The sequence below is a fragment of the Myxine glutinosa genome, chromosome 6 (genome assembly GCF_964187855.1).
Source record: "Myxine glutinosa chromosome 6, kmMyxGlut1.1, whole genome shotgun sequence".
NCBI classification, from domain to species: Eukaryota; Metazoa; Chordata; class Myxini; order Myxiniformes; family Myxinidae; genus Myxine; species Myxine glutinosa.
The window spans coordinates 99,627,767-99,649,245 of NC_136266.1; the positions used below are offsets into that span (position 1 = coordinate 99,627,767).

The following is a 21,479-nucleotide window of genomic DNA, read 5'->3' on the forward strand; positions in this document are numbered from 1 at the left end:
GCAAAACTTTCTAAAATCCTGTTTTCTCTTTGTCATATATGGGGTATTGAGTGTAGATTGATGAGGGAAAAAAATGAATTGAAACGATTTCAACATAAGGCTGCACCATAACAAAATGTGAAAAAAGTGAAGGGGTTTGAATACTTTCTGAATGCACTGTATATATGTATGTATGTATGTATAAAAAACTAGATCCCATTATTCATAAAGAAACATAATTACACAACACTGCACCAAAGCGATTTACCATTGGCTTGGTTCGTAAGCAAGAGGTGGTTTGACATTGCTTTTGCAGGAGCCCAACAGTGCACTATCTCCTCTCCTGATTTGGTGAGGAAAAATAATGTTGGTCAGAATGCTGGTGATGACTCACCTACTCTCTCCCAAGATTGGAAAATAATTATTCTGCTTATAATTTCTCCCACAATACAATGGGCAAATCAACACTATGTGGGAATTGAACCTGTAATCAGCATCATGAGCAATATGCTCAAATGGAAACACCAAATTACAGATACGGGGAATGAGCAAAAGAGCAAACATTGCCGGGAATACGAGGTTCAAAGGAAATGAAAAATCAAGTCTTGGGATTGAAGATGGCCACACCAAGTCCTTTGCTCAGGATTCAAAGAAAAGGCTTGGATAAAGAGAACACTCCAGAGGGAAATTAAAGCACAGAAGCAGTTATCAACAAACCAAAGCATTTAAAGTACAAAAGAGAATCACAAACTGCCTCTGGGTTATGTGGTAGAGATCAATAGCGACAAAGTCAGGAGAAGGAACAATACTGAAGCTTCTCCTGCCTTTTCAGTCCCTTGCGTCACCATCCCACCCACCACCCAAAGTCTGAAAAAAAAAAATACTCCGGCCCTAATACAGAGATGTAGGAAATCCATATGCATAAATTAAAGAATTCAGCAACACATTCAGCCTTATGTGACAAAGAGCAGGTGTGCAATCCATCAACCCCAGAGAAGAAACAACTGCATTTACTGAAATAGCGAGCAGCAGAAATACATGTAAACAGCACATCACCTGAACATAATAAAGTAATCAGAACAGACCTGGTCTGTGGTGATACCTGAACATTACTCATTGGGCAACAGCGAATAAATTATGATTGTGAGACAAAAGTAATCAAGGATCGTCCGAGTTGCAGAACGAGCAAGGAATGGAGACCATGTGATATATAAAGCATAGCATTTTTATGCAATGGTTTCGTCAACCGGCAGAGATGCATTTCAGCATTGGAATGTTAAGCCCAGACGCAAGGCCCATTTTTAGCTCACCTGGAACGAAGTTCAGGGGAGCTTATGCAATGGTGCGTCGTCAGTCAGTCAGTCAGTCCATCCGTAAACACTTGAAACTTATTCTCCGAAGCGCTGATGGGATTGCGACCAAATTTGGCACAAATCATATTTGTTGTGTTGTGACTATAGTTTGTTCATGGCATTAAAATAATCGGGGCCTGAGGAGGTCTACCGGGGGTCCAAGTGGATCCAGGTTTGACTCCCCAAAATAGGATTTGCTTTTTCCTCTGAAACTACACACACTATTTCGATGAAACTTTACCACAACTTTCATCACCCATGATGAACCAAAGTTTGTTCACTGCATTTAAAAAATCTGCCCCTTTGGGGTTATACGGGGGGGGGGGGGGGGGGGGGTTGCCCACCAAAATCGGTGTTTGCTTTCTTCTCAGAAACTACACAAGCAATTCCGATGAAACTTAACCACAACCTTCATCATCCATGATGTATGTTAGTTCAAGGCATTGGAAAAATTGGGGTTTGAGGAGGTACATGGGGTTGGAGGGGGGTTGCCCCCCAAAATAGGTATTTTTTTGTTTGTTTGTTTAAAGTCTTGTGATTATGTTAGTATGATTCTACATATGCTGCCCTGTCTTCTAAAAATCATTCAAATTGGTTTAAAATAGCTTTAGTCAGTGCAGTATACTGTTTATTCTACCAGGTGAGCGCCAGGGGTATTGTTCCTGTTTCCAAAGTAAGATGAGATAGCATCATGTGACAAATACATATCATAGCAGAGAATAGATTATATCCGTGTCAAATAAGGCTTCTACATATACTGTGGTGAGAATAAGTAAGTGAACCTCTAGGATAATCACCTCAATTAGGGGGGCAATTAGAGTCAGGTGCTTCAGGCAATGGGATGATAATCAGGAGTGAGTTTGGGTGGCCCTTCTCAATATGAAAAACATAAATAAAACATTCATTCATGTTCTTTGCAAGCATGGGTAGAGGAAAACCTTAAAATAACATGTCATATTTCTTGGGATATCCATAGCTATTTAAAAGGCGGGTCTTCCTTTCTATAATACGAGTTGCTGAAAGATCAATGGTATAAATATACGACAGGACGCCATCTTTCACCGCATCCTTCTGCAAGTCATGAAAAATGCGTACAAACAATATCATTGTGTGTCATGGACAGTGCAAGCAATCATTACGTACCTCGGAGAAATTGAAGAGGGCACCTTCGTCGTTGAGGATGTCAGAAAGGGAAACTGCATCACTGGTGAACACTTCAATTTGGTACATGCAGAAATTATGGCTTTGCAAGAAAACTGGGAAATACCTGCATAGGTGGCGTGGTTTGAGGTTAGGTGGATATGGGTGGGGAAGGGCCAAAAAATAAATAAATAAGGAAATCAAAGACCAAATCATCATTAACAACAATAATAATGCAACATATTGTTTTACAAACTCTGGCATTCCTTTGTCATTCTCTTCGGCCTACCTATGCAATCGCCTCTTATGTCTGTCTGTCCAAATACGTTCCTCCTGCTGCTTCAAGGTTGCACCACATTGCCGGCTCTTGCCGTCTCCCATTTACATTAATTCTCCAATTGAATTTTAAAAAATTCCCGATGATCTCATGCAATACCCTGCCTTTTCATGGAGGTAATAATGGCACATCCTTCAAATACTCCCCTATTCTCTTTTCCCTGTGTCAGTCAAAATCCTCTCATCCTGTGCTATTCCTGCTCCTCCACGAGCAATGATTTTGGATATTAAAACTAAATTGAAATGAAAAACAGGTTTCTTTTTAACCACTGCAAGACTTATTTTAGTTAACATGGTTAAAAACATTAAGAATAATAATATATGGTGGTCAATTGAGCAGACCTTCGACATTTATTTTTAAGACATTCTTCAATGGAAGATTTGTTGAAATATCGCGAAAAAGACAAGGCTGTAGATTTTCCAATATTCAAAGTGCCACTCAAAGTTACACTTTAAAATTATTTAAGTGCAGCAACAAATCATGAAGTACATATACCGGTTTAAGGTTTAAGGTCAAACAATAGCTCGCCAAAATCATCATGGCCAAAAATATATTGTTGTGAAATGGCTCCGAGGGGTTCACATTGTTTAGTAGTTTAGTTAGTTCCTCGATGAATGCAACAGAATAAGCATAAAGTAATTAATAGTGATATTAGATACGCGTCACTTATATGTTAATAAATAGATGGTGATTGCAAGTAGGTTGAGTATAGCGCCAGAGTTGCAAATAAAGTGTACAGGTCTAGGAACAGAGGAGGCCAAAGGACGCGCTGGGGTGGATTTGTGCAAGGTGAGCACGACCCCGCAGGTACAGGAATCTGTGCCGGAGGCGGCGGCGGCGGCGGAGCAATCCGATAGTGGGGTAGAGCCAGCAGACATTGTAGTCGCAACAACTAGGTACGGATACACACATAGTATTGATGTGAAAGGGGAATAGGTCGAGGTTACAAAGGTCTGGCCAGGGTCTCTCCCCAACTTAGTGTGCCGGGAGCGAGTCCCACGTGTGAGCTTCCCAAACTGGCATCCGATATCATGGCAATGGTTTGTGCAGTTGATGTCGAATGGGCGGTTTGCTTACGATGTGCTTCGGCGCATGGAGAGCTACCATGCAGGGAGATTGAAACTGTGCGGTCGGTGCATGCTGGCACGGTTGCAGAGGGCGAAGTATGAGCATATGGACATATGAGGTGAGTGTGGCACCTAAGTGTGAGGCACGCATTGGTATGGATGAGGGAGAAGAGGAATATTAATGGGGAAGTCGCAGTCAGAGACGGACTGTGTAGTGGCAGGGTCAGAGTGGCTTCCCCAGGGATTAGTGGGTATGGCTCTAGCCCAGGGTGAGCTGAGGAGCGAGCATGGAGGTCTGCATGATGTGCGACGATCCCCAGTTAGAGGTTATTATGACAGGCAAAAATAGTTAGGATTGGGTTTGCATGCTCCCTCAAGGCTATGCGGAAGGGCCGGAGTATTAAAAGGAAATGACGTCGGTTGTGCGTTTTTCATAGCACCGTTGAAAAGGAGGCTGGAAGGCACATTGGGGAGTGGGGGGTGAGCCGGATCCCCTGTGAGACCTACGGAAATGGAGGGGCAGACACGAGATAAATTTGCGTAGCGCAAATTATTGGCACAAAGGTAGGGGCCAAAAAACCCCATAAGTATTGACGCAAAGGTACGGTCACCGAGACCGTTAGCAAGTGGTCACGTGGGGACCCCATGAGTGACCATACAGAGCACACAGCGTGCACAGCAAAAGTGAGTGTGGCGACATCGGCTGCAGGATCTCTGTTAGGGATCCTGCGGAGGTTTCTTGGCTTGAGTGCTCGGCGTGGTGACCGTGGCTGCGGGGTCTCCATGGATCTCTTGGGGATCCCACGGAATGTGCGTTGTGCATGGCGGCTGAGGCTGGGTTCTCCGTGGGGAATCCACGGGGCCCGGACGGAATGATCATTTAGATAGAAGACCGAGAAGGCAGGATAATGGCTATGTCTGTTAGTGTTATAAGGGATAATATTAACACATTAAATTGACGTTGTGGTTCTGAATAATATTTCTTAAATTGGCTGATGTATGAGATAGATGCCTTCTTCCTCCTTCCTGTTCTCATCCTGTCGAGATTAGGAATGAGCGAGGAATCAATGTCATTGGGGTGAAGGTGAATGAGTTGCGTGGGTTAAAAATTTTTTTAGATGGAATGAATGGTGCACTTGACTGAATGAATGGTGCACTTGACTGAATGAATGGTGCACTTGACTGAATGAATGGTGCACTTGACTGAATGAATGGTGCGAAGGTGTGGTTGAAGAGAAGGAAGCACCCATTTCACCCCTCCCCCCCACTCTCCCTCCCACCAACCCCCGCTCCCTCGTGGAGAGGGGAAACCCCGTTTAGGTTGACAGAGAGGACTCAGTTGTTTTGGAACACGATGCCGTTCTGGTGTTGGTGCTGGTGGCAGTAAAGTTCATTTATAGTTGGTGTAAGAGTAGATTGACGGGCTGGGGTATGGCTCATCCCAAGGACATACCAAGTGTGAAAGGGCATCCCAAGTGTTGGGTGTACACTGGCAGGCCTTTGTGCTTTGATAGGCAAACCAGCTTTTTTGTGAGTTAGTTCGGCCCAAGTACTCGGGAGAGGACTTGTAGCTCCATGCTAGGAATAGTACTTGGGGGAGCCAGAGAGGGGGTTCTCCAGAATCCGGAACGGAGCAGGTAAGCTCAGCGGTAACACCAGCGGCCGGCTTGGGTTGCTGCATTTAGAAGCAGGCGGAGACCTGCAGAGGGAGCCACACCACCCAGCCATGCTATTGTGCAAAGGCTCAGAAGGACAATTTGAGTGTGTGGCCCACTCTTGTTAGACCTCAGCATGCAGGACAGCAGGTAAATTGGTTACATAAAGCCACATCAGAAGGGGATTAAAGGTAAAATGAGGAAATAGTGTTTTTGAAATGTTAGGTCAGTTAAAGATGCCTCCCCATGGCACCATTTTTGATGTCTGTAGCCGCTGGAGATACATAGTCGGGAAATATAATTTTGCGAGGAGCCATTGAGTCCCAAATTGTTAGTGTCGGGATAGGCTCGCCTCATCTGACTACTGCACCAGCGAGCCATGTGAAGTCACACCACCTCATCATTTTATAGTCACTACACGTGCGTTGATTTCCTCCAGGGAGATATATAGTTAAATGGATCAGAGGGCCTGGGAGGGATAGTTTAGCTTAGAGGTCTGGAAGGGCAGGGATTTTGGCCATGGATAGAGGGATTAGATTGGATAGAGGGATTAGCAGGGCAGTTAAGTGTAGGACAGGTTAGGACTGAACTTGGCCATCCTACGATCTGCCACCACACGCTCTTGCCTCTACCAATGAGACCATCTGCTGCCGGCTCCTTACATCTGCCGGATCATGACATCTACTGTCCAGTTTGCCTGTTCAGTTTTCCTGTCAACAATGCCATGAATGACACCCCTCTTCCAGTCTTTGTCATTGCTAGCCTTGCCATTTGCTATGCCATTTCTGCTGTGGGCCATGCCATCTGCTGGGCTATGTTGCTCACCTTCTGTGTTCATGTTTTTGGGCCATAAAGGCCAGAGGACCCACACTATTTCAAGACCAAAATGGGCCGAGTTTCCTTTTCTTTTCATTTATTTTATTTGGTTACAAGGGCCATTGTTTGGATTGTTGTCGGCCACATGGGACGAAGATCTTGTGATGGCCAAATGGGCCAGGAAGACCTTGTTTAAAACCTCTGAAGAGGCCGTTTTGGCCAGGGGAGCTCCGTATGCTGGATGGCCCTGCAGTCACCTAGGACACTCGTGCCTGGACCCAGGGCCCTGAAGGGTTGGGGAAGAGAGATGACACCGTGAAGGAGGACCAGAACAATATAAATTCAAGGACTCCAAGGACGGGGAAGGGGAAGAGGATGGGGAAGACCGAGAAAGACTTGGCTAAAGGTGGTGGAAGAAGAAATGCGGGCAATGGGGTTAACAAGGGGAGATGCAGAAAATAGGGCAAAATGGAGAAGACTGTCATGGGGCCGGCAAGGCTAACCCCCACTCTAGCAGGGAAAATGGCCTTAAAATGCCTGTTGTTGTTGTTGTCGTTATACTCCAAAGAGTAAGAAGAAGACGAGGCCCACATGGTGGAACTTACCTACACACCCGACCACATGTTGTTTAAATTGCATCCGCATTTAGAATTGTATAAGTATGTGTATCAGCGAGGGAATGTGTAGGACTAGCACAGCGAAACGTTAGAATAGGTGTTTTTGATTTTTTGCATGCGGTTTTTATTCTCAGGTCCTACGTGCGGGAGTTGTATTGTATGGTAAGTGGGGTCATGCCCAATACTGTTCCGCCTTCAATACTATCCAGTCACGTATTAACTTATAACAAGTTCTGCACTGCCCCAACCATGCAAGACCATTGCTCCAACACTTCTCACGATGTCCATATACCTCCTCTCTTTGACCTTCAGTTCAAGCCCTTCAAACCTTCAATTAAAACAATGCAGGGTTAATAAATGTGTTTTGCCTTGGTGACCTTTTACCTGGTTCAAAAAATAAATAAATAAATAAAGAATACTGTGCTTTCAATCTGAGAACTTATTTGGTGTCAAAACGAGGACCTCATGAATGACAGACTCAACTTCACCGAATAATGTGTGATTTCCTGAATGACCAATGACGATGCAATACGACTTCTATAAGCTTCATATAGCTTTTATGTTGCATGTCCCATCTGTTAACAATTACTCATGTAGCTTAAATAATGATAATCTACAATAATAAAAGACAATGTGTGTCTGTTAGTGTGTGTATGTGTCCTCCATAACTCCAGGACCATGAAACTTCATGTCCCCAAATTTTGCATGCATACTAAGGGAACACCAAAGGAGTTGCATGAACGAAAACTGGGTGCTTGGATAAATTGAAAAATGCCTTTTGAAGATAAATTAATGGCTTACCATCAAGAAAGGCTTTATCCTTGGTCAGCCCAACTTTAGCTTGCAGGAGTCTTAGCCACCATTTTGTTTTGGCCTATTCAAACATGCCTTGCCTGGGAAACACGATCTAATCTCATGGACTAATTAAAGTATATAATCAAAATCTGTGTTCATGTTTGAGGGTCTGATGTCGTGTACTCAATAACCTGTGAAATCTGGAGTGAAATCTGGAAAAGCTAAGAAATTAACGATTCTTATAATTAAGTATATTTAATGAAGCAAGGCTGTCATCCCTCATTCTGCATTGTCATCTCAATTCATATGCTGTTAAGGGGTGTGTTCAGTTACCAAGCAGCTAGATAGCACTTTTAAAGCCAGCTGTTCCTTATCAACGGTTTTGAATGGAGTGCTTGCTCGGGTGCTTGCCAGTTGGTGAGCACTCAAAAAGAAACTTGGTAACTGAACACACCACAGATTCATTACATGGCAACGAAGATAAACATCGATACCATGACTCCTTTCGGCCATATAAATGAATTTGTCCCTCAGGAGGGCAGATTTGGACACGACTTGAAGAAACGATAAAATGTGGATAGGTAGGAATTGAAAGCAGGTTTTATTTTCATTATTTATTTTTCCCAAACGTGGTTTAAAATGCTTTATTTATGGTCAGGTGGGTAGGTAGGAGGAGATGGGAGGAGGGAGGGAATGGGGTGGGAGTCTGGAGGAAGGGGAAGAGGTGGGGTGAGAGTCTGGAGGGAGGGGTGGTAGGAGGATGGAGGGGAATGGGTTGGGTGGGAGGAGAGAGGGGAAGGAGTGTGTTGGGAGTCCAGAAGGAGGTGGGAAGAGGCAGGTGAAGAGGTGGGATGATGGAGAGGAGGAGGGAGGGGAAGGGGTGGGAGGGGAAAGGGTGGAGTGGGAGTCTGGAGGGAGGGGTGGGAGGAGGCAGGAGTAGGAGTGGGATAAGGAGCAGAAAGGGGTGGGGTGGGAAGCCGGAGAGAGAAGGGGGAAAGGGTAGGAGGAGGGAGGGAGGAAAGGTGGGAGGAGGTAGGGGATGAGGGAGGGGCAGAGGTGGTAGATTATATCGATGCATGAGGTTTGATAAATACTGCGGCTCCAACATAAGATCAAACCACATCAGATAATTTTCAATGGTTGGCCAATTTTGTCCAAAATTCAATAAACAAATAAAAAAACACTAAATGTCAAATCGCTGCACAGCTCAGAAGGCAGACATAAGGGGCGTGTGTTCACCGCTCATCCCAGACACTCAGTCTGTTTAGTCTTAACTCACTGCCTCAATAACCCTTATAATTTGGCAAAATTATCAACAAATGTCAAACCATGACAGCAGCAGTACCTTAGTTCAAGCTCTAGGAAGACAAATTCCTGGGCAGGCAAGAAGCAATTTGGATCCACGTGGCCATCCTCTCCACACATTCTTGCTGTGAAGACAAAAATAAGAGAAAATATAACCGCTGAAGAATTCAAATAATGCTAAGCATTAACCAGCAAGTATAACCATACTGGGAGTAGAGGCATACCAAATCATCCAAAATTCACCTCCGAAGTCTTCATTGAGCCCTTCCAATCATGAACATTATGTCAGTGTTATCGAGTTGCCTTGGCCTTGCAGGTCAAGTTAACATTTCCCTCAAAACGTATTGTTATGTCGGTGGGGTAGAGATACTTTAGACCAGGTAGATTTGTGTAACATGCTCCGACTGTCGTGAAGAAGAAGAAGAACCACTACCATGTAATAAGTAGAGGACCTGTTTAGCCCGGATGTCGGATTAAGGTGTGCCTTCGTCCCCATTATGAGGAATGGGGCGTGTTAACTAGTTGTAGGAATTATGTTAATTCCCCTGTTCGTCAAACCTCAGTGATCGATCCTTTATCCTTTTTGGCACCTCAACATAGTCACCAGTTAGAATGGCCATTAAACCACACTAAATAATAATAATAATAAAACCAACTGGAAGCCAGTTCTGAACACTGCCGATAGCAACCAGCTAAATCACCACAAGGTCGAGCAGGCTGAGAGCCACGCCGAGGACAGTGGTTGGGTGGGAGGTGACCAACGTGAAGGCCGGGGTAAGAAGGCACTCATTGATTGGCAGAGAGAATGCCGAGGAGGAAGCAGCGTGCTGATTGGCAAGGTACGACCGATGATGTCAGAGGCGGACTGTGCGCTGAGTGGTGGAGAGCTAAGCCTGTGGTGTTGGCCGGGAGGGATTTGAGGAGAGGCACCGATGACGTCACGCCGGGACCAACAAAAGAGAACGCAAACGGCCGTCTGTCTCTGTCTCTCTCTCGCCCCCTGCTGGCTGTTCGTGTGTTGGGCGTGGCAAGATGGCGGTTGTGCAGTTCGGCGAGGTGTGAGTTGCTCTGGCTGTCGAGTGTTCCGGCTGTTTTCCCTCATTGTTTCAATCTTTCCCTCACCCCCACGACCCCCCAGGTGTTCTCATATCATTACTTCACTAGTATTCGTGTTTCCTCCCTTGTGCTCGAACCTTTCCCCTGTATTATCTTTTCCCTCCCTTCCCTTCCTTGAGACGAGAGAGAGACAGAGCGCATGCGGTGGGTGATGGTAAGTGAGTTCGTTGCTTTCCATTGCATCCGCATGTTCTTATCGCTTCGTGTAAAGTGACGAGAACTGTTCTTTTGAATTAATTACTTTTTCCCTTTGCCGTCGCTATACTTATCATGGCCCCAGGCCCGGCATGACGAGCGTCCGTTCTCGCAGTACCGCGTTCGGATCGTTAAGCAGGAAGCATGGTCTCACATGTGTCCCTCCAGCTCATGTTGCGGTCGAAGCGATTATTATCGCCGTCGGTGAAATTATCGGAGCTGAAAATGTCCTCGCAGCTTCGAGGATGAACAAGAAAGTTGTTGTTTTCCTGTTACAACAAGCTATGGTTGCGAGTGTTGTGGAATCTGGTTTATCCGTCGAGCCCGATATTTTCATCCCAGTTTCACCGTTTGATTCGCCATCAGTAAAAGTTCTGGTTTCCAACATTCCACCATTTTTGGAGGACGAAAAAGTCGAGCTTGCTCTTCGTAATTTTGGCACAGTCGTGTCCCGCATTTCAATGGTTCCCTTACGGTGCCGTGACGATCGTTATAAACACGTTTATTCCTTTAGACGTCAATTGTTTATGATTTTGAACGGGAACCGTCATGACCTTGATGTTAAATTCACGATAAAACATGATAACTACAATTATCAAATGTATGCAACAACAGAGGTGTTAACGTGTTATGCCTGTAATCAGCATGGACACCTGCGAAGGGATTGTCCGAATAATCTCCCTGATGCTAATTCAGCGTCCAATCAGAACACCACACCACCTGAAGGACAGGAATTTCTTCCTTGTCTGAAAGACAGGATTCTTCTTCTTCACCTGAGGGACAGGAATCACTTCCTTCACAAAATGCTCACCCAGGAGAGACGAATGATGCAGGTGACGGCTTCACGGTTGTAACCCGGAATAAAGCACAGAAGCGGGCAATTGATAACAAATTAGACAATCAAGTGAAACCCAAGAGGTCTCCTTCCTATGCGCAAGCAGTAAAAACACCTGCCAAACAATCACCTGAACCCATTCCCATGGACTCACCTCCTGAGCAGCCTTGTACTCTTGTTGTGAGTACACATGAAACTGTTACTCCCACTGTGCTTGATGAGCCGGAGATCCCTCGTGGAGTTGAGGAGACCCTCTCCCAACCCCCACCATGCACAGATGCCACAGTTCTAATCGATGCACCGGATGTACAAATTGATTGCAATCTGGAGATGGCTGTACCTGCAGCATCTGAACAAATTGCTACTGAAGAACCACGGGAACTTGTGGTTGACAGCATGGGTTACAAGTCTGATGGAACATCTTCTGTTGCTTCGACCTTAAGTGACACAGGCAGCGATGTTCCTCCTTACAACCTTGAGGTTGATTCCTCAGTATCTCCCGATGCCGTTCACGCCCTCTTACACAAAAGTTTTCGCAAAAAGGGGGTCAAAATTAAAGAACATTTTCTAGTCCTAGAAGATTTCATTCAAGTGGCTCGACTAATGATTTCCAGACCGGATCGGTACAACGTTGCAGACCCTCAACGTCACCGGTTAAGAAAATTTCTAAGTCGTGCTCGGAGCGAACTCAAAGACCATGGCTGATGTCCTGCCGATGTCTCATCATAAATGAAACTACGCATTGCCAGCCTAAATATCAACGGTGGTCGTACGTCTCTTCGTAAAGTGCAAGTTAAACAACTCATTGAGTGCAACAAGGTTGACATCTTGTTGTTGCAGGAAACTCATTCTACTGAAGGTTCTTCAGCTGAGTGGGAGTTGTTTCTTAAAGGGCATTGGTTCTTTAGCAATCTATCAAGCCCAATTGCTGGGATAGCCATCTTCTTTCAGCAAACTCTTCCTTTGACTTTGGTTTCCTTTAAAGAAATTGTCAGCTTCGTCAGCTTCGCTGACTTTCTCTGTTGGTCAGCAGCTTTTCACAATAATCAATGTGTACGCACCAAGTACAAATGCTGAAAGATCTTCCTTCTTTGACTGTCTCGACTCGTATCTGGCTGGTGTTCCCCCTGATCACTTTCTATGTCTTGGAGGAGATTTCAATTGCACACTTAACCTCTCCCTTGATAGGAATGGGGCTGAGCCACATGCAGCCAGTACAAGACCTCTCGTTTGCTCAATCTCAAGATTCAAGTTGACAGACATTTGGAGATTGCAACATCCGATGCAGCAACAATTTACTTGGTGTCGCTGCTCTAACAATTTAGTGTCGCGAGCTCGACTTGATTAATTGTACGTTAATCACGTTTCTGATCATTTCCTCAACCTCGTCTTAAACACCTCTATTCTCCCATTTGGGTTTTTCGATCACCACATCATTACTATGCATTTTCAGTTGCCACTCATTAAGGTGGTGAGCCCTTATTGGAAGTTCAACACAACACTTCTTCAAAATGAATTCTTTGTTGCATCCTTTAGGACCTTTTACCCTAACCTTTTACCCTTTTACCCTAACCCTACAAGAACTTCCGGTTCCTCGGGCGAGTGAGGCGTGCTTCGAGCTCTCCACGGCATCGAAGTTTGAGTGTTTTCCCATTCTTGTCTTTGTCAAATTTCCACTGGTTATTTTGCTGTGTACGTGTTATTGTGTGTTTCTAGTTGGTGTTGGTTTGTGGTTCGTGCAAACTTGTGTGTAGTTAATCGTTTTCTGGGTCGTACCTCGTGCGCGGCCTGGTGACTTGGGGCTTCCCTCCCCCCATCGGTGTTTTGTCGGTTTGGGTTATTTCCTTTGCTGTATTGCTTGTTTCTTTTATTTTGTTTTCTCCCCCTCACCTCACCTCCCGAGACAAAGAATTCTATATTGATTCTTTCTCTCCTCCCGGACACGTGCTTGTTCGCTCTCCTCCTCGTCTCGGCTTGTGCCCCGCCCCCTGTATCTCGTTTTCTGACGCCTCTGCTCCTTCTTTCTCAAATCCACGTTCTCGCTTGGAGACTTTTCCCGGATTGTTTTTCATGCTTTTCATGGTTCTGTTTGGATATTGTTGGAATATGTTTGAACCGCAGCCGTGATGCTAACGCCCCCCCCCCCCCCCCCCCCAGAATTTCCATGTTTTAAACGTTTCCCAGTGTGTACCCTGGTCAGAATAGGTACACCGTATCCCTGCATGTCGTAAGAGACGACTAAGAGGGTTGGCGTCAGGAAGGGCATCCGGCCATAAAAACATTGCCTCAAAAAGAGAACCATGACAATTACAACTACATATGGGCAGGGTGCAGCCCGAAGTGGAGATCGGTTTCTGAGGTTTGGGACATGGAATGTAGGGACAATGACAGGGAGATCAGGAGAAGTGGTGGAAGTATTGGTCAGAAGAAGAGTGGACATATGTTGTGTGCAAGAGACGAGATGGAAGGGAAGTGGTGTGAGAATGGTGAAGGGTAGGCAGGGACAGAAATACAAGTTTGTGTGGCAAGGGTGCCCAGAGGGCGTGAATGGTGTTGGTGTCCTGTTTTCTGAGGAGTTTGTAGACAGTGTGGTGAGTGTGACTAGAGTGAGTGATAGGTTGATGATGGTGAAAATGATGATTGGAAAGCTCTTGGTGAACGTCATCTCAGGATATGCTCCGCAGGTTGGTCGAAGCGATGAAGAGGACAAGTTCTGGTGTGCGATAGAGAAGCTGATGGAAAACGTGAAAGATGAGGAAGTTGTTGTGGTGGGAGGAGACCTGAATGGACATGTGGGAAGGAGTATGGATGGTTTTGAGGGAGTTCATGGGGGTTACGGATATGGTGTGAGAAATGGAGAAGGTGAAAGGATTTTGGAGTTTGCTGATGGAGCTGATTTGTTGATTTGTAATACTCAGTTCCAGAAAGAGGACAATAAGCTTGTTACATACACGTCAGGTGGGTCGACGACAACCGTTGACTACCTGATGGTGCGTAGGCGAGATAGGGGGCACCTCCGGAACACAAAGGTGATCCCGGGGGAGGAGGCTGTTTCACAGCACCACTTGGTTGTCTGCGACATAAGGGTGAAAGGTGCGAGGAGAGCTCGGCGGTTGAAGTACCAACCGAGAATGAAGGTGTGGAGGTTGAAAGAGGTGACAGTAAGGAAGGCATTAAAAGAGAGGCTGAGTAGGGTAGAGGATGATGTGGTTGAGCTTGAAAGTGGTTGGATGTCAATGAAAGCTAGTCTGTTGGGAGCCGTTGGTGAGGTATGTGGATGGACAAAAGGACCACCGAGGCACTCGGAAACATGGTGGTGGGATGTTGAAGTTGGAAAGAGGATTGACGAGAAGAGGAAGAAGTTCAAAGAGTGGCAGAAGGCGAAGGGTACGGGAGCAGAAACAGCAGAGCATGAAAGTTATAAGGCAGCCAGGAAGGCTGCAAAGAAAGAGGTAGCAAAGGCGCAGGAGGCATGTAGGAAAATGTTCGGAGAACGCTTGGATTCAGAAGAGGGTCAGAAAGCAGTATTCAGGATTGCAAAGCACATAGCGAAAGAGAGGTGTGATGTGATGGGGGTGAGTTGCTTGAAGGATGAAGTGGGACAAATCGTTGTCGACCCAGATGGAATTAAAGGAAGATGGAAAAGATATATGGAAATGCTGTTGAATACAGAGAATGAATGGGATGGCAACATAGAGAGTAACCCAGTTTTAGGACCGGCAGAGAAGATAACTGAGAAGGACGTTGAGGAAGCGATAAAAGCAATGAAGAGTGGAAAAGTGGGAGGGCCGACGGGAGTTGTGGGAGATATGTTGAAGGCAGCAGGAAGTTGGGGTGTGAAGAGAATGACAGAGATCTGTAATCTGGTGGTGAAAGAAGGCCGCATTCCAGTGGATTGGGAACTGAGTACCCTCGTCCCTCTATACAAGGGGAAAGGTGACCCTCTGGAGTGTGGCTCGTACCGAGCGATAAAGTTATTGGAGCATGGAATGAAGGTATTGGAAAGGGTGTTGGAGAGGAGGATAAGGAAGAAAGTGAAGATCGACTAAATGCAGTTTGGATTTATGCCAGGAAGAGGCATGACAGATGCGCTTTTCATTGTGAGGCAGTTGCAGGAGAAGTACATGGACAAGAGGAAGAAGTTGTTTTTTGGGTTTGTTGATCTGGAGAAAGCATTCGATAGGGTTCCACGCAAAGTATTGACATGGGCATTGAGGAAGTTAGGAGGGGAGGAATGGTTGATCAGAGTAGTGATGGCAATGTACAAAAGAGCGCGCACAGCTGTAAGGACGAAGGACGGGAACAGTGGTGAGTTTGAGGTGAAGGTGGGAGTGCATCAGGGGTCGGTACTAAGTCCACTACTATTTGTAGCTGTGATGGAGGTGCTGGCTCAGAACGTAAAGGAGGGTTTACCGTGGGAGTTGTTGTATGCAGATGATCTGGTGTTGATTGCGGAAAGTATGCATGGACTGAAGGAAAAGATGAACAAGTGGAAGGAATGTATGGAGACAAAAGGTCTGAAGGTGAATATCGGAAAGACAAAGGTGATGGCAAGTGGTAAAGCATGTGGTGAGGTGGAAAGAACTGGGAAGTGGCCGTGTGCTGTGTGCAGGAAGGGTGTCGGAGTGAACTCCATTCAATGTACAATGTGTGCTGAGTGGGTTCATCAAAAATGTAGTGGTCTGAGAGGGTCATTTACCAGTGTGGCAGCTACATTCAAATGTAAGGTGTGCACAGAGGGAGCTGCAGATGGAGGAAATGTTGAGTTGGATCTTGGAGACGGCGTGAAGCTGGAAGGTGTGAAAACATTTTGCTACCTAGGAGACATGCTGAATGGAGAAGGTGGATCAGACTCGGCAACGGTTGCTCGAGTGAGATGTGCATGGAAGAAGTTTCGGGAACTGAGTGGCGTGCTGATGAGGAGGAGAGTGTCGCTGAAGCTGAAGGGAAAGGTGTATGCTGCATGTGTGAGAAGTGTTATGATTTATGGGAGCGAGACATGGGTAATGAACGTAGAGCAGCAACGAAGGCTGGAAAGGGTGGAAATGCGATGGTTCGATGGATGTGCGGAGTATCGTTGAGAGAGAGGAAGACAAATGATGAATTGCGAAAGATGATGGGAATATTGCCTGTGATTGATGCTGTGAAGAGGAACAGGTTGAGATGGTTTGGTCATGTATTGAGGAAGGATGAAAGTGACTGGTTGAGAAGAGTGATGGAAATTAATGTAGAAGGAAGTAGAGGACGGGGAAGACCGAGAAAGACTTGGCTAAAGATGGTGGAAGAAGAAATGCGGGCAAGGGGGTTAACAAGGGGAGATGCAGAAAATAGGGCAAAATGGAGAAGATTGTCATGGGGACCGCAAGGCTAACCCCCGCTCTAGCAGGGAAAATGGCCTTAAAATGCATGTTGTTGTTGTTGTTGTATCCTTTAGGACCTTTTGGGCACATTACATCACGATAGACAAAGAGTTCTCGTGTTTACGTCAGTGGTGGGACAACGCTAAAGCTCAAATTAGAGTTTTTTGTCAAAAATTTTCATGACAGTACTCGGGATCATGTTGTAAATATAGATTTGGTGAAGACACAAATTCTTCACTTACAAAACAAAGTGTCCTCCTCTAGTAATAATGGGCAGCAGCAGACGTTGTATGAAAAGAAAGTCCTGCTAAATGAATTACTGGCCGAACGTGCAAAAGGTGCACTCCTTCGGATGAGAATGACTCATTTGCAGCAACTAAATAACCCGAACAGACTTTTCTACAGGCTGGAAACTGCCTCAAAAAAAACAAAAACAAATATTGTCCTTGCGTTCTGCTGACGGAAGGATTTTGACTGATCCAAGTGACATTAAACTTACTATTAAGACTTTCTTTTCTCACCTCTACTTCTCCAAGCACACTTTCCCCAACCACATACATTAATTTACCGCATCCCTGCCTACACTTACTGAGGCCCAGAATTTGACTGCTGAAGGCGAAATAACATTGGACGAACTCGCTAGTGTTTTAAAGACCTTGCCCACCAGCAGGGCACCTGGCTTAGACGGGTTGCCAGTGGAATTCTGCAGCACCTTTTGTGATTTGCTGGGACCATGTCTATTAATTGTCTTCATAGAAAGCATACAAACTGGTGAACTTCCCTTGAGCTGCAGACGTGCCATCATTTCATTAATCCCTAAAAAGGGAGATCTTCAACTTGTTGAGAACTGGCGCCCGATCTCTCTACTTTGTACCGATTACAAAATCCAGTCTAAGTTACTCGCTAATCGCATAAAGACCTTAATTGGGCAGATTGTATCCCCCGACCAATCTTATTGTATTCCCGGCAGATAGATATTTGACAATATTTTTTCTGTTGATGATTTGATTTCGATTTGTCATTGTCAGAATGTTAACACCGGGCTGATCTTTCTAGATCAGGAAAAGGCCTTTGATAGTGTTGACCATTCGTATTTACTTGAAGTTTTGAAGGGGTTTGGGTTTGGTTCCTTCTTTATTTCTTGTATCAAGCTGCTGTATCACAACAACTTTAGTTTGGTGAACATCAACAACAGTTTATGTTCACATTTTCCTATTCAGCGAGGTATTAGACAAGGTTGCCCTCTTTCCGGGTACCTGTATTCACTTTCCATTGAACCCTTGCTGATTCACTTACGCCACAAACTTTCTGGGTTCCCGGTGACACCTCTTGCAAATCCTGTTAAGGTGCTTGCGTATGCTGACGATCTGTGTGTGATTGTTAACACTCAGTCTGACATTGTTGCCCTCACAAGTGTTCTATGTGAATTCAATTTGGCATCTTCTGCTACTGTCAATTGGAGTAAGAGTAAAGCCTTGTGTCTTGGTCCTTCTGGGTTATTTGCCCCACCTTTCCTGCCTAATGCTTTGCAGTGGAGGTATGATAGTGTTAAACATCTCGGTGTGTTTCTTGGGAATGAGACCTTTTCCTTAAAGAACTGGGGTCAGATGGTTGATCAAATTTCCCATATCCTTAATTATTGGAAAACATTGTCCAGCCTACTGTCTTATAGAGGTCGAGTGCTGATAATTAATAACTTGGCTGCTTCCAAACTCTGGCATCGGATGGCTGTCTACAGATCACGAAGACAGCCTTCTTTCACCTGAAAAACATCGCCCGTCTCCGCTCATCCCTCTCCTCCACGGCTGCAGAAACCCTCATCCACGCCTTCATCACCTCCCGTCTGGACTACTGCAATAGCCTCCTCTATGGTTCACCCTCAACAATCACCAATAAACTCCAATACATTCAGAACTTCGCTGCCCGTCTACTCACCCATTCCCGGACCCGTGACCACATCACCCCCGTCCTTTACAAGCTTCACTGGCTCCCCATCCCCCAGAGAATCCAGTACAAAATCCTCCTCTTGACCTACAAAGCCCTCCATAACCTGGCCCCATCCTACCTGGCTGACCTCCTCTCCAGACACACTCCCACCCGCAACCTCCGCTCTGCTGGTACCAACCTCCTGACCCCCCCCATCCGGACCAAATTCAGATCCTGGGGGGACAGGGCCTTCTCCATCGCTGCTCCCACCCTCTGGAACTCACTACCTCACACCATCAGAGACTCCTCCTCACTCACCACATTCAAAACATCACTAAAGACCCACCTGTTCAGCACTGCATTCAACATTCAACCCACAGCATTTAACCCCTGACTATCACTTCTCCTTCTCCCTCCTTTTGCTTTAAATATTTCCCTATTGATTCTTGTCTTTTTGCAATTGTTGTTTTCATGTTTTGTTATGCATTATGTTTTGCACTCTGTCAAAGTGCCTTTGGGCTTCATGAAAAGCGCTATACAAAATAAATGAATTATTATTATTACAACCGCCCAAATAGCTCGTCATTAACTTGCAGCGTATCCTTGTTAATTTTTTCTGGAATGGTATGCACCGGCTTCGAGCTGATCTTCTCAGTGTCCCTTTGGATAAAGGGGGTCAAGGACTTGTGGACATTACCAGTAAAATACTGGCTTTTCGACTAACCACCTTGCACCAACTTCTGTACAAAGAAGTCCTGTCTTGGCGGCCCCTGGCTTCTTGCTTGTTGCAGCAAGCTGGTAAGCTCAGTTGTGGCCCCGAGCTCTTTCTACTTGATCTGCAGCGAATAGACATCTCCTTGCTGCCCTCCTTTTATCGAAGTCTCGTGAATGCCGGTCAGTGCCTCCTTCCAGTACGAAACAATGATACGTATAAATTTTGGAACCTAATGTGTGAACCCGTTTTCTACAACAGCCTATTTTGTCATGATTGCCAAAGTAGGTCCCTAATTCAATCCTTTATTGAATCTGGTTTTTTTCTTGTCAAGGACTTTGTTAATCATACTTATTCTGGATGGCAGACCCCTAACCAGATTTTGGGAGTTTGCAATGTTACCTCAGCTCGACTAATTGGACAACTTCTTCGTTCAATTGTTAAAGTGTTTAACTCTTTTAATTTATCGTGGCCTCCACTGCACGATATTCAAAACACAAAAACGATACACCCTGACTTCCCTGATTTTTGTTTTTCTGGTGCTCCTTCCACAAAGCCTCTACAAGCCTGTGCAAAGGCTACTCTGTATGTGCAATGTCTTAATGTTGTTATTTCTGCTAACCCCAATAGCCCACTGACCACCCATTGGAAAGAGCTTCTGCCTGCAGGGGCTCCATCCTCTCCTACCTGGTCGTCGATGTACATGTCACCTGTGTCTAAACGTGCAGGAGATATACAGTGGAGGCTTGCACACTATTCCTTGCCCTCCAACGTGTTCCTCAAAAGACTGAACCTCGTGATATCTGATGAATGCCCTTTTTGCCATCACTCCCAGGACACTTTCCATGTATATGTCGGATGCCAAAGGCTGGCTCCACTTTTTCAACTCCTGAAATATACCTTCCAGAATTTCGGTTTTTGTTTTTCCTTTTATCATTTCGTATACTGCATTATCTCTGGTGGTGCGATTATCCCTGGTGTTGGGCTAGCGGCTAGGGTGCCGGCTTAGGATCCTAGGATCCTGGGTTTGAATCCCGGTCAATCGCTGAATTAACGCCAGGGGGGTTGACTCAGCCTGTCATCCTTCCGAGGTCGGCAAATTGAGTACCAGTTCACTGGTAATTCCCTGCTTGTCGTTAAAGGCGGCAAAAAGGGTTGGCGTCAGGAAGGGCATCCGGCCGTAAAACATTGCTTCAAAAAGGGGACCGAAAAACAACAACAACCACAGTTCCCGAAAAAGGCCAACCCCCGCTTGCGGGGGAAAATGGCCTCTAAAGGTGGTTTTTATACTGCATGCCTGTGTCTAATGAGAATGTCGGATCTCAAATTGTTAATTTTTTACTTGCTGAGGCGAAACTCGCGATATATATCACACGGAAGAGTAGGGTTTCTGGGACAAGTTCACCGGAATGCGGTATTTTGTTAGCCTTTAAAGGCCTTGTGTCTGCCCGTCTTAAAATTGAATTTAACTTTTACTGAGAGACTTCTCGGCTTAATCACTTTGTTCAAAAATGGTGCAAAGCTGAAGTCCTGTGTAAGGTGGAGGGAGATGAACTTTTTTTTGTTGCTCTAATTAATATCATGTTTTTCAGTTCCTTGATTTAATTATTTTGTTGACTGCTATTGTATTACTTGTTTTGTTTTGCTTTTTATATTTTTGTAATAAAAGACCTTAAAAGTCAGTCTCTTTTTTTCTCTTTCTCTTTCTCTCTCTCTCTCTCTCTCTCTCTCTCTCTGTCGCCACCTATCGGCTGTCGGTGCGTTGGGTGTAGCGTCATGGCGGCTGTGAGCAACTGCTCGGTGTTTTGGTGAGTCCGTTGTGAGTTTTCCCCCCTCTCCTGCCCTCCCTCCCTCTCCTTTTCCATCCTGTGTGCTTCGGCATTGTGTTTTCATCCGTTCTGCACCCTTGTCTTCGAGAGAGAGAGGATTGAGAGCGAGCCCATTTTGGGTGCGGCCTACTGGCTTTGACGACGCTTTGTAAGCCATTTTTGTGCTTATAATGCACGTTTATTATTTACTTTAGTTCGATTATTTAGGTTTGATACCCTCTTGTCCGGTTCGGAAAGGGGGGGGGGGGGGGGGATTTCGCTGGTATGGCGAATATTTCGCTTACGAGGCGTTCGAAAATTTAACGCGTAAGCATGCATTCGCATGTGTTCCGCCCGAAGGAGCTCCTACTGAGGACATTATCCTTGCCGTGGGATCCATCATAGGAGACGGTAATGTTCGTGCGGCATCACGAATGAACCAGAAATTTGTTGTTTTCGTGTCA

General features: G+C 45.5%; 1 protein-coding gene across 4 annotated transcripts in view; it reads right to left on the reverse strand.

The window, feature by feature from the left end:
- Window positions 1-21,479, reverse strand: part of AKAP10 (A-kinase anchoring protein 10) — a 233,713-nt gene that overhangs the window by 82,259 nt on the left and 129,975 nt on the right. For all 4 annotated transcript variants that reach the window (XM_078780237.1, XM_078780238.1, XM_078780236.1 and 1 more), the window contains 2 exons: window positions 9,104-9,188; window positions 2,475-2,598 (listed from right to left, as the gene is read on the reverse strand). In XM_078780237.1, the coding sequence (XP_078636363.1) occupies window positions 2,475-2,598; window positions 9,104-9,188 (209 nt within the window). The remainder of the gene's footprint in view (window positions 1-2,474; window positions 2,599-9,103; window positions 9,189-21,479) is intronic.